At 41.7% G+C, this 11,330-nt stretch overlaps 1 protein-coding gene across 4 annotated transcripts; it reads right to left on the reverse strand.

Moving 5' to 3' along the window:
* Window positions 1-1,952: 1,952 nt before the first annotated feature.
* On the reverse strand, window positions 1,953-6,687 carry SRP19 (signal recognition particle 19). Of its 4 annotated transcripts, none has more exons than XM_032674758.1 (5): window positions 6,566-6,687; window positions 5,215-5,305; window positions 4,186-4,257; window positions 3,265-3,376; window positions 1,953-2,292 (listed from the first exon to the last, which is right to left on the reverse strand). In XM_032674758.1, exons 1-5 carry the CDS (start codon window positions 6,607-6,609, stop codon window positions 2,159-2,161), a joined length of 453 nt encoding a protein of 150 aa, XP_032530649.1. In that variant the 5' UTR covers window positions 6,610-6,687; the 3' UTR covers window positions 1,953-2,158. The 4 variants fall into 4 exon arrangements, with proteins under 4 accessions (XP_032530649.1, XP_032530648.1, XP_032530647.1 ...); XM_032674757.1 differs by having other exon boundaries at window positions 5,230-5,305; window positions 6,551-6,638; XM_032674756.1 differs by having other exon boundaries at window positions 6,551-6,634.
* Between the last annotated feature and the right edge of the window lie 4,643 nt (window positions 6,688-11,330).

The raw sequence follows: 11,330 nt of genomic DNA on the forward strand, positions 1-11,330 counted from the left end.
GCTACTCTTACATCTATGAAATATTTGGGTGGGCTTAGGAGGAGTGTACTTCACCTTGGACACTATTGCACAGGTTATCCATGGATGTGAAACACATTGGTGTGATTAAGCCAAGTGGTTAAAGCCTCTCTGGTATGGTGGCTGATGACTGAAATGTAAATATGGGGAGGCTGGGCAGTGTGATCATGTCACACTCCCCCAAATCCACCAAGGCAAGTGCCATGTGCTCACAGTGGTGGGAGCAACCACTGGAAACAGTGGCTGGAAACAGCCTCTGTGCTCCAGGACACTGCCCAGGACATCATCCTGGGCCTTGGTACATAAGCCTTATGGAGACACAACACCCCAGAAAGAATCAAGTCAGACAATGGGGCTCATTTCCAAAACAACCCCACACACTTGGGCCAAAGAGCATGGCAGTGAGTGGAAATATCACATTCGCTATCATACACCAGGCTCTGGAAAGGTCAAAGGATGCAGCGGATGGTTAGAGACCACACTGAGAGCAATGAATGGTGGCCCTTCACACATTGGGATGCCCATTTAGCAAAGGCCATCTGGTTATTCAACACTCAGAGGTCTGATCTGCCAGTCAGGCTGGCCCTGCCCAACCTAAACTTGGTGCCCTTGGTGGATTATCCAAGAGGATGGAAAAGTCCAGTGTGTGTCTCAAAGCCATGAATTACACTGTGTGATGTTAATTACTGTGTAACACCATGAATTACCCCTTCTATGGTGGCTACATGCCCATCACCACACGGGGCACCTCACAGTGCCCGTCTGTGACAGGTTGAATTTGGGGATCTGAACCTGACTCGCCTTTTGGTCGTCACCATTTCCCATTACCACACTGATGGAGAATGGACTGTGACTGAGTTCCACCACCACACACTACCTTTCCTGCCTGAAACACTGTTCTGACAGATGGAGTCCAAGGTCACACACTAAATGAAATCGATGGACTTTTGCAGGGATTGTCCATAGACTATGGGAATATTATCTGTTTGTGTATATAAATCCAAAGGGAGGTAAGTGATGGGACATTGGGAAATGTGGGACCTGGCATGACATAAATTATATGGAATAAGGTGTGCCTACTGTCCTGGTTTCAGCTGTGACACACTGAATTTTCTCCCCTGCAGCTCGTACAGTGCTGTCTTTTGGATTCAGTGAGAGGATAATACTGGTAACACACTGTTTGTTCCTGAGCAGTGCTTCCCTTAAGTCAAGGACTTTTCAGTGCCTCATGCTCTGCCAGTGAGGAGGTGTGGCAAGAAACCAGGACAGGTGACCCAAACTGGTCAAAGATCATCCATACCACAGAAGGTAATTGGCCAGGAGGGACTAATTACTCTTGGGGGATGGGCTGGGCATCGGTCAGCAGGTGGTGACTGACTGCATTGTGCATCACTTGCTTTTCTGATTTTTCCTCCACCCTTTAAAAATTGTATTAATAATAATTTTTATTAATTTATTATATTTTAATTACTATAATAAGTATAATTATATTTTGCTTTGTTTAAATTATTAAACTGTTCTTACCTACACCCATAAATTTTTTATTTCATGATTATCCTCCCCTCTGTCCAATTCGGGGTAGGGAGTGAGGGAGGGGCTGCTTGGTACTTAGTTGCCAGCTGGGGTTAAACCTCATCCAGCCTGGCCTTGAACACTTCCAGGGATGGGGCATGCACAAGGTGTATGGGCAACCTGTGCCTCACTATGCTCATAGTGGAGAATTTCTTCCTAATACAGAATACTACAGAATTAAGACAACTGCTTCACTAGCATAAATACATGGTTTACTATGGCAACCAGTTTTCAGCTTTCTGGTCTGCATAATAATATTTATTTGTCAAAAGCTGCATATTTCTTCTGGAAGGAGTAATTCTCCTACCCACCCCACCTGATTATGTTCTTCCACTTTTAAAAGTGGGTGCTTAGCTCTGGACTTGCAGGTTGTGTGTGAAAACAGATTTATTGTTACACAGATGCAAGGCAGCTAAATGCATTCCAGTTCTGATAAAGCAGGCAGTTCTATTCAACTTCCCCTCTTTATTTCTTGCTTGTATCTCTCACTTCAAAGCTGCAGCAACATGTCCATCTGCATTTGTTGTAGGTACAACTATGCAATGTTACAGTGATTCCAGGTGTGAGCTCACTTCTTTTTCTTCCCTTTACCTTTCTTGCCTCCCTCTCCTTGCTGAAGGCTTTGATCACTACCTCCCATCTTCTGAGTTCTTGTTTTCAGTTTGGGAATGGTTTCTGCAGCATACAGCATCACTGACTTACCTAAAAATACACAGAGAGATCAATGTATGCCTCACACGTTAATGCAGCATTTTCAAACTTAGAAGCCTGCAGCTTGTGAAAAACTATTGGAGGGGGAAAAGAAAGTGCAGAACTGAGAAATATCCCAACAGACTGGAACAGGCACATAACCTGACAATCTTCGATGTATCTACAACCTTCCTGCTACTCTTTCACTCACCTCTTACTGGCCTAGAATATTTGGGACAGAATGATCAGGCAAAAGCTACAAGCACTTTTAGAAAGGCACTGCTGCCTTCCAGAAGGAATATGGTTTTTAAATCATCTCCTTCAGACTACCAGCACTCTTATGCTACTCTAGATTCCATAGTAGTCTTGCTCTTTCCTTAAGACACGTACTGCTTCCCTTTCACACATGGATTCATTGTCAGGAAAAATGCAAAATACTGTATTATTTGTCATTCAAGGTGAACTATTTCTAATAATTAGTTAAGGGCAGCTGCTTCATTATTAATTTATTAATCTCAAGCGAACTCAGTATGTATTTTATCAATTTGGCATCCACACCGATGCCTAGCTGGTTGTGCAACCTAAGAAAAAAGGTGGAATTTAGCCATTTAAACACCAAATACTCTGTTTTAAATGTTAACAAAACAGTAAGCCAAAACTGAATAGATGCTTTGTTCCACATAGCAATCACACAACATTCCCCATAGTCCCCTGCTATGACACTGAGGCAGAAACTGCAGGATTAAGGGCAACAACATTTTACAAACTCTCCTCAGTACCCACAGTACAACTTGATTTAGTTGACTTACACAGGCAAAGAGATTTAATGTAGAGTTATTTATAATTAAATATTATATGTATTTAATTATAAATAACTATTTATAATAGTTAAAACTAATTAAAGAAACTGATAACATAAAATAAACAAAGTCTTCCTGGTTTATTAACTGAAGAAGTGCCTAAACCCAGGTACTCTATACTCACGTGTTGGAAACTGAGGTAAACATGGGTTGCCATCATCTTGTTTGAGCTGGATTCGTACTCTACCTCTGTACTGCATGTCTCTGTTCCACTCTCTAGGATACATCTTATTTTTCTGTCATGCAAAAGGACAAACTCATTATAATGAACAGTGGAAAATGGAACTGTTTCAGAGTCATAGCCTTCATTCTTGATGAAACATCACAGGTCTCTCAGTGGTATTGGTTGTTTCACAGTGCACTGTTCAACTGCTTCCGAAAAGCAAAGTGGTTTTACTGGGTTTTGGACACCAGTAACACTCCCAGGTGAGGAGCTCAATTCTTCTTAGAAAATTCAACGCTGTTTTAAATTAATAATTACTTCAAGAAACAATCTGTGAAGTTACTTCTCTACAAATCCAGACTCATTGCCTAAGAACAACAAACTATTTGCATGTATTGCAATAAAAAACTAACATTCTCTGGCTAAAATGTAACTCCAAAGGGCTATGAAGACTCCAAGCATCAGAATCCTATTCCTATACAACACAGTCATTGCAAAGGTAACCACTTTTCATTAAAAAAACACCTTTTTAAAACCTTAATTTGCAGAGTTGCAGCTTCCAAAATTAGTTTTTATTCTGACACACTTTCAAGCACCCATTACAGTCTTTTCAGAAGGACAGTAAAACAGAACTCATCTTTCCATAAGCTTAAAAGTGACATTATCTAAGAAATCTGAGATATTTCTAACTTGCATCAGTTTTCCAACATTTACTTCATGATTATGGTCAGTTATCATTCAAAGCAAGCAAAGCTAGTAACAAAACTTCTCAACTGCAAGTTATCCTGTCCATGAGAAAATATATAATGAAAGAACATACATATCCGAAGTTTGTTTGTTTTGGGGTCTTTTGGTGGGGGGGGGATTCTTTTTGAAAATTACCTCTAATAACACATTGAATCCAACTGCTGCACATACATCTTGGATTTCTGTAGATGTGGGGTTTTCAACAGCCTGTTGAAACAATATGGTACAATTAATTAGTTTTCAACAATGATCTGCCTACGTAACAGTAGTTATTAGTTTCCCACCCTATACTCTGTAACTAGAAAAAGCAGATGGAGAAGAAGGTTCTTCAAATACTGACACATCTACTCTAGAAGTCATCTATCAGTGTTTCTGTGGTCAACAAAACATTAAAAAAAAAGAGAGAGAGAAGACATCAGGAAACAGAAAACAGATGAAACAGAATTAATTAAGACAGAGAAGAAAGCAAAAGAATTGCTTAGGAAAAGTAACTTCAATTAATTAATAGTTATTGTACATACAAAGATACCAAAAGCTGTGAATCAGCAACAGCAAACTCACAGTAAGGACTGAAGGAGGAAAGAACAGAAAATTTCTAGATTTTTGATTGGTAACTTGCACGCTCATGAAAGATTTTGGTTTTAACTATTCTCAGAAAAACCCTAAGCAGTGAGAAAAGCCCTTTATATTCCCAGCATTGCTTGTTAAAATTATTATAAAGCAGTGAAATGATGAAAAACTATTTCTGGACAGATTATAAGCAACAATAACTACCAAGTTTACACGCATTTCAAGTTCTAACTTTGAAAGCAACAGAGAGGACAGGACACAGAGTACAGACATATATAGTTAGTCTCCGAAAAACAATCATTAGCTAACTATTCTTTTCTGCATTGCTTTCAAATTTGGCAAACTACTTGTATGGGAAGTTGAGTGCATTAAGCTCCTCATTCACCTGTTTGCCCAAGGTGCTGCTCACATGAAAGCAGACACTTCAACCCAGTGCTCTTCTACTATACTCACATGCTGGCAGCAGGCTATCTTCAAATACAGTGTAATTTCCAGTTACCAAACTACTTGCCATGGGGTATTGGAAAGATCAGAAATATATTTTCTAGCTCTCTACACAGTACTGCATAGCAAAATAAAACACCTTTTCCCTACCACCCACAAAATTACTTTGTCTATAGGAATCCTCCTTCCTTCTGCTATTGTCTTCTTGTTATTCAAATATGCTGGATAAATGCAGATGAATCTAGGAAGAGAAAAGGAAGAGAAAACAGTCAGTTTAAGTAAATGACATCAGCTTCTTTGTTATTAATGCAATACTTTCCTACTAAAACCAAAAAATAAATCTCATGGCTACAACACAGCAGTTCCCATAAGAACAACCATTTATTTTCCCTAGAATGATTCATAAAATGTTGTAAAATCCCACTTGGAGTTATCACATGCACTGCAGGACCATTTGGCTGAGATGCTCCTTGCATGACACCACTTTTTGGGGCACTGTGCGTACAAAGGGTAGCACTACCTATTACAAGAAAAATAAAAAGAGACTGAAACAAGATGTTTTGACCTATTTCTCACACCCCTGAAACCTGGCAGGGTACACACATCTTTCCCTGAAAAGAATTAAAGAATGTTTCCTGAAATGGTTTTACTACACTAATAGTTAACGCAGTTCTTGATAGAAGGAAGCGGGAGATTTTTTTTCTGCAATAGTTTTGCCTTTCTCTCTGCTTTTTGGTGTTTGGGTTTTTGTTTGTTTTCTTTTGTTTGTTTTTGTTTTAGTTTGATTTTTTGTTTCGTTGGTTTTGGGGGTTTGTTTTGTTTATTTTTATTTTGGTTTTTGGGTTTGTTGTTGTTATTTTTATTTTGGTTTTGTTTATTCATATATAGATCAACCCAGATTTGGGGCAAATTTATAAAGCCACCGAAAAACTGTGCTTAGGAACTTGATCAAGATTTTGCAGTGGATTTAAACCTGACAAGCACATACGGGGAATAAGACTGACAGAACCTCAATTACACTTATTAGAAAATTAAAATGCCAGCTAGGTAGACCAAAAAGTGGAAGAACGCCTACATTTATTTGGATAAGGACCTATGAGAGCATAAGGAAAAGCGAGTAAATCGTTTGATGTTCACATAGCTGGAGAACGTCAAGGACTGTCGCTGCCTTTCAGGAAACGCTCCTTGCTGCCTCTAAAACCAGCCCAAATCACCTCAACTCCTGGTATTTTCTTCTTTTTTTCTTTCCAGTGATGTTTCCCTCCCTATTTGCTCTTTATGAGCCGACTAGTTCTTGTGGGTCCAGCACGGGAATTCCAGTTCCGATACCGACTCCCCAAACCACACACGTACCACCACCATCCCAACCACCACCACCCCTTGTTCCGCAAGAATTTCACCACCACTCCTAGCTCCGCCCGCGTTTTCTGCACCCCGAATGACACATAAGCAAAGAAACACCCGCAAACAGCCCGGCCCATCGCACCCGGACCCGCGGTACCTCTCCTTGTCGGCCGGGGACGCGGCACCCGCGGCAGCGGCCATGACAGAAGCACCACCCCCGCGACGTAGGGCTCTCCCCCAGGGGTCCGTCCCTGAGCTTCCATTGGACAGCGGCGCTGTCTGTCAAGCGCGGCAGCCTGTGAGGAGACGCCACGTCCGCGTCGCCCGGGGCCGCGCGCGCGGCTTCCGCCGGGAACGGCGTCGGGAAGGGGGCCGGGAATGGCGGGCGGGAACCGCGGGGGTGTAGGGAAACACCCTGAATAATCAATATAACACTAGCCCAGAGGGTGGCGGTGGGTGACACAAAACGCGGTTGGAGACTGTTGAACCGCCGCGTGGTTCCCTTCGTTCACAGCGCCCCAGAGGTACTTCAGCCCAAGAACAACCCATCTGATCCAATGTCTCAGAAAGTAACGCGGAGAAATACCTGTTCGGGATTAGCACAGCCTCGTGTGCAATGAAATTAAAAAGTAGGCTAAAACTTAATAAAAAAATTAAGGAGTTACTTGCTGGGTCCAATCCTGTCTCACATCTTCATTAAAGATCTAGGTGACAGGCTGGTTGCACTGGCCAAACTGGGAGCAGGGGCTGATGCACCAGAGGATTGTGCTGACATCCAGAGGGACCCGGACATGCTGGAGAAACTGGTTGACAGGAACCTCATGCAGTTCAATAAGGATAAGAGCACAGTCCTGCACGTGGAGAGGAACATCCCCAGGCACCGGCACAGGCTAGGGACTGCCCAGTTGGGAAGCAGCTTGTCAGGAAAGGCCCTGGACTCCCCTTGGACTCCCAAGTTGAACATGAGCCAGTGAAGTGCTCCTGTGACAAAGAAGAACAATGGTTTCCTGGGCTGCATTACCAGAAATGTTGCCAGCAGGTCAGGGGGGTGATCCTGCCCCCCAGCACTGGTGAGGCCGCACCTGGAGTGCTAGTCCGGCTCTGGGCTCCTCAAGACAATACAGACACGAACACAATGGAGAGAGTCCAGGATAGGGCCACCAAGATGATGAAGGGACTGGAGCAGCTCATCCTGGAGAAGAGAAGGCTCAGGGGGATCTCACCAATGTGTATAAACACCTGGAGGGAAGGTACAAAGAGGACAGAGCCAGACTCTTTCCAGCGGGGCCCAGAGACAGGACCAGAGGTGACTCAACACAGGAGGTTCCCTCTGAACATCAGTAAACTCCTCTTCCCTATGAGGGTGACCAAGCACTGGCACAGGTGAGGATGATGGAGGTGATGGAGTCTTCATCCTTGGAAACACTGAAAAGCTGTATGGGAATGATGCTGGACATCTGGCTCTAGGTAGTCCTGCTTGAGCAAGTGGCTGGACCAGATGGCATCCAGAGGTCAGCCTCAGCCATTCAGTCACTCTCTGGATTTCACAGGGCATATTTTGTGCAGTGTTACACTCACCAGTTAAACTTCATGCAGCAGCTACGTACCAGAACAAAGAACGGAAGGTATTTATTCAGTATAAAATACCCTGGTGGTATTTTTTGCCATTTTTTTTCTGCTCCACCAACACATCCTGCTCCCTTCAATGAAATCCTGAAGAGGAGGGTGCTGAGACCCACTGCAACACAGTGGTATTTCCAGGGAAGAACTACAAGTACCATTCATGAAAGCTTGAGTTTGAGTTAAGAGTGATGGAGAAGCTTCAAAAAGAAGAAGATTCAGAAAAGCAGGCATTTGGCCCCGATTAAGAAGTTTGTCTATTCAACATTTTGACTGATGAGCAGTTTGGTTGTCTTCTGTATTTGCTCTCAGTATGTCAGAAGTGAATACACTGTACAAAGTACTACACAAAACATGAACATGAAACTGTGTGGCCCAAGCAGAAGCAGCTTTTGAGAAGGTGACTGCAGCTGTCTGGGACCAAGTCAGCAACTTGGCAGCACCTCACAAGCTCAACAAGCTCCTTAGCTAAAAAATAAGGTGTGTCAGTTATAAAGGAAGTTTTTGATGTGATAGTTGTCCAGTGCTACAGATAGATTTCTGGAGGGTTATCTCCAAGATAACCAAGATCTCCAAGCTGGCTGATACAGAGTCAAGTGTAGCTTCTTAAGAGGTAATCTGTTACAAATAATTGTAGATATTTTTTGTTGTTTAGCAACAAAATGTTCTCATTTTGTTAATAGTAGCCTGGTAATGGGTTTCCTGTATGTTTCTTTTAAATCTCCATTGCATGCACACACTTGTCTATTCAATGATTTTTTATTGAGATACCTACCACCTAAAAAGTGTCAGAGCTGCCCTTGTGTCTCTGTGCAGGGCATGTTAATGATCTGACCATAATATGAAACACAGTCATCATCAACCATGTTACAAAGCAAGCTTATTGCCATTTAGGTTTCTCCAATAATATACACTGCCCTTTCCTTCTGGGACACGTAGGTTTGAATCCACCAAAAGGGCACAGACATAAATCTCTGAAGGACAGTGCTCTAGCAATGTTTAAATCAAAGAGGAATCTATCTAATCTAATCTTTTAGAAAGAAATGCTAAGAAATATGTATTTGGTAATATCACAGCTTTGTATACAATTAAAGGAAAAATAGGCTAAAACCTAATGAAAAAAATATTAAAATTTACTTCTTCAGAGTGTTCTTTTCTCCCTTAGATTTCTGTAATGATTTTAGTTTCTCAGTCAGTTTGCAGACCAATTTCTGGTGCATCACCTTGAGCAACACTGCTTTGACAGTATGTTGTTTAAGGCAGTGACACAGCTGCAGTTTGTGAGTGGCACAGTACCACTGTTGCATATTACGACTGCTCTCAGTTGGTCCACCTAATTCAGGACACTGAGAAAGGTTTTGTGTATTTGTTTAAATGTTGTTTTATCTGACAGTTGCATTTCATTTTTTAAATTTGAATTCACAGAGCTTTTTAATACCAACATACTGGATTAATGGCTTATATTTTAAAATAGCATTTAAATTTCTGTAACAGAAGATACACAGGCTGTATCAGTATTTGTGGCAAAGACAAAAATTATGTTCTGCATCTTTTTCAGATGGAAAAATAATTGAAAATTTGTCAGAAATGGAGTTTTTGGAATTACAGATTTGATGATATGGCATCCATGACTGACCACTCTGCAGATACTACTATTACATACCAGTCTCCTTCACAGGTGGCAGAATTCACAATATCTCAAAACCAGCACGCTGGAAATGAAGCACTGGTTGCAGACCTGTCAATTTAATCCCCGTCATCTCTGTAGAACGACTTCATTGAGTATATTGGCATCCATTCACTGTATTTTTTTCTAGTGGCATAAGAAATATATTTCAAAGTCGAATTCTGCATATTTCCAGCCTGAGGAATTCAGAGACAGAAGTAGGTCACACAGCATTCCAGCCCAGGCACGCCGTAGCTGCATGTGCTTCCTGAATGTCAGCTATCTCTGACCTCAAGAAATGGAACTGTGAAGCACTCAAAACCTGACAGCTTTTAAACACTTAAATGCAGGATGAAGAGAAGGGATAACTGCTGGTGAGGACAAGGATTGTACACATCTGCAGCAAAATGTCAAGACTGGAAATAATGCCTTTGGTTAGCAGCAGGGATACTGGTCTTGGAAAGCTGTGTATAACTTGGTCAGGTTATTCCCATCTGCTGTAACTGCAGCAAAAGGGGAAGGGGCAGGAAATGAGCACTGCACTACAGACATTTCAAGCAGAGAATTCCCTTACTGTATACAATGTCATCAGCAAGTCAGGTATCCTTATTTAGATTCTATTTTTACTGTTAATGGTGTCTGGGGAAGAAAAGTAACAAACCCCACCCCAATAACACCCCCCCCCCCCCCCCAACAAGATCACCCAGCAACAAGAACCCTGTACAGACATGAAATAGAAATGCAAAGTGATTGTAATACACATTCCTGCCATTCACCTGGGGAAAATGCAGATGCCGTGCATTTAGAAGTGAGAGCCCAAGAAAATTTGGATGGTTTGAGGTGACACAGTTCGTGTGTTTTACAGGAAGTGTCACATACAGGTATTTATTCAGACCCAACTTATTCAGACCTAACTTACATGTTCAGTTTTCTCTCACCTGAGGCAACACTGCATAGTCTAACCATGCTAGAAATACCTATATAGTAATGGGATTAGTGAAGTCATTCAGGAGGGGGTATATTTTTAGTTAGATTAGTAGAATAAACTCTGTATTGAACTGCAGATAAAACACAGAACAAAGAAAGGGGATGTAAAGGGAGCTCTTTCTTCATTCAGTGGTCATTGAAAGGAATGAGACAAGATAAGGATTTTCTCCACCATCTTTGTAAGTGAGGATTCCAAAAAGATACTTATAAGTAAAATACAAGAGCTGGGGAAAAAAGCCAACAACTTTCAATACAGAAACATACTTCATGAAATATGACTCAAGTTGGAAGGAACACAGAGGTGTGAACTAGGTCTGTCCAACAGTGAACGTTCCACAGCATAGAGAGAAAATAATGCTCTCCTTCATTTAATTTTCATAAAACTGGTATTTACTTACCTTGAAACTTCAACATGCAGACTTAACCATTATTCTTGGTATATGCAACTTTTAAAAGGCTGTATACATCAAAGCAAGTGGTGTCCCTGCCCACAGCAGGGGGCTTGGAACGAGTGAGCTTTAAGGTCCCTTCCTACGCAAGCCATTCTTTGATTCTCTGATTTTAAATCCATAGTTTTAACTGAAATCCAAAATCCTGTCTTCTACGTAAGGAGACAGTTTTCTACTGTTTTCAGAAGAGGCACTACCTC

This window comes from Chiroxiphia lanceolata, chromosome Z, assembly GCF_009829145.1.
Source record: "Chiroxiphia lanceolata isolate bChiLan1 chromosome Z, bChiLan1.pri, whole genome shotgun sequence".
Classification (NCBI taxonomy): Eukaryota; Metazoa; Chordata; class Aves; order Passeriformes; family Pipridae; genus Chiroxiphia; species Chiroxiphia lanceolata.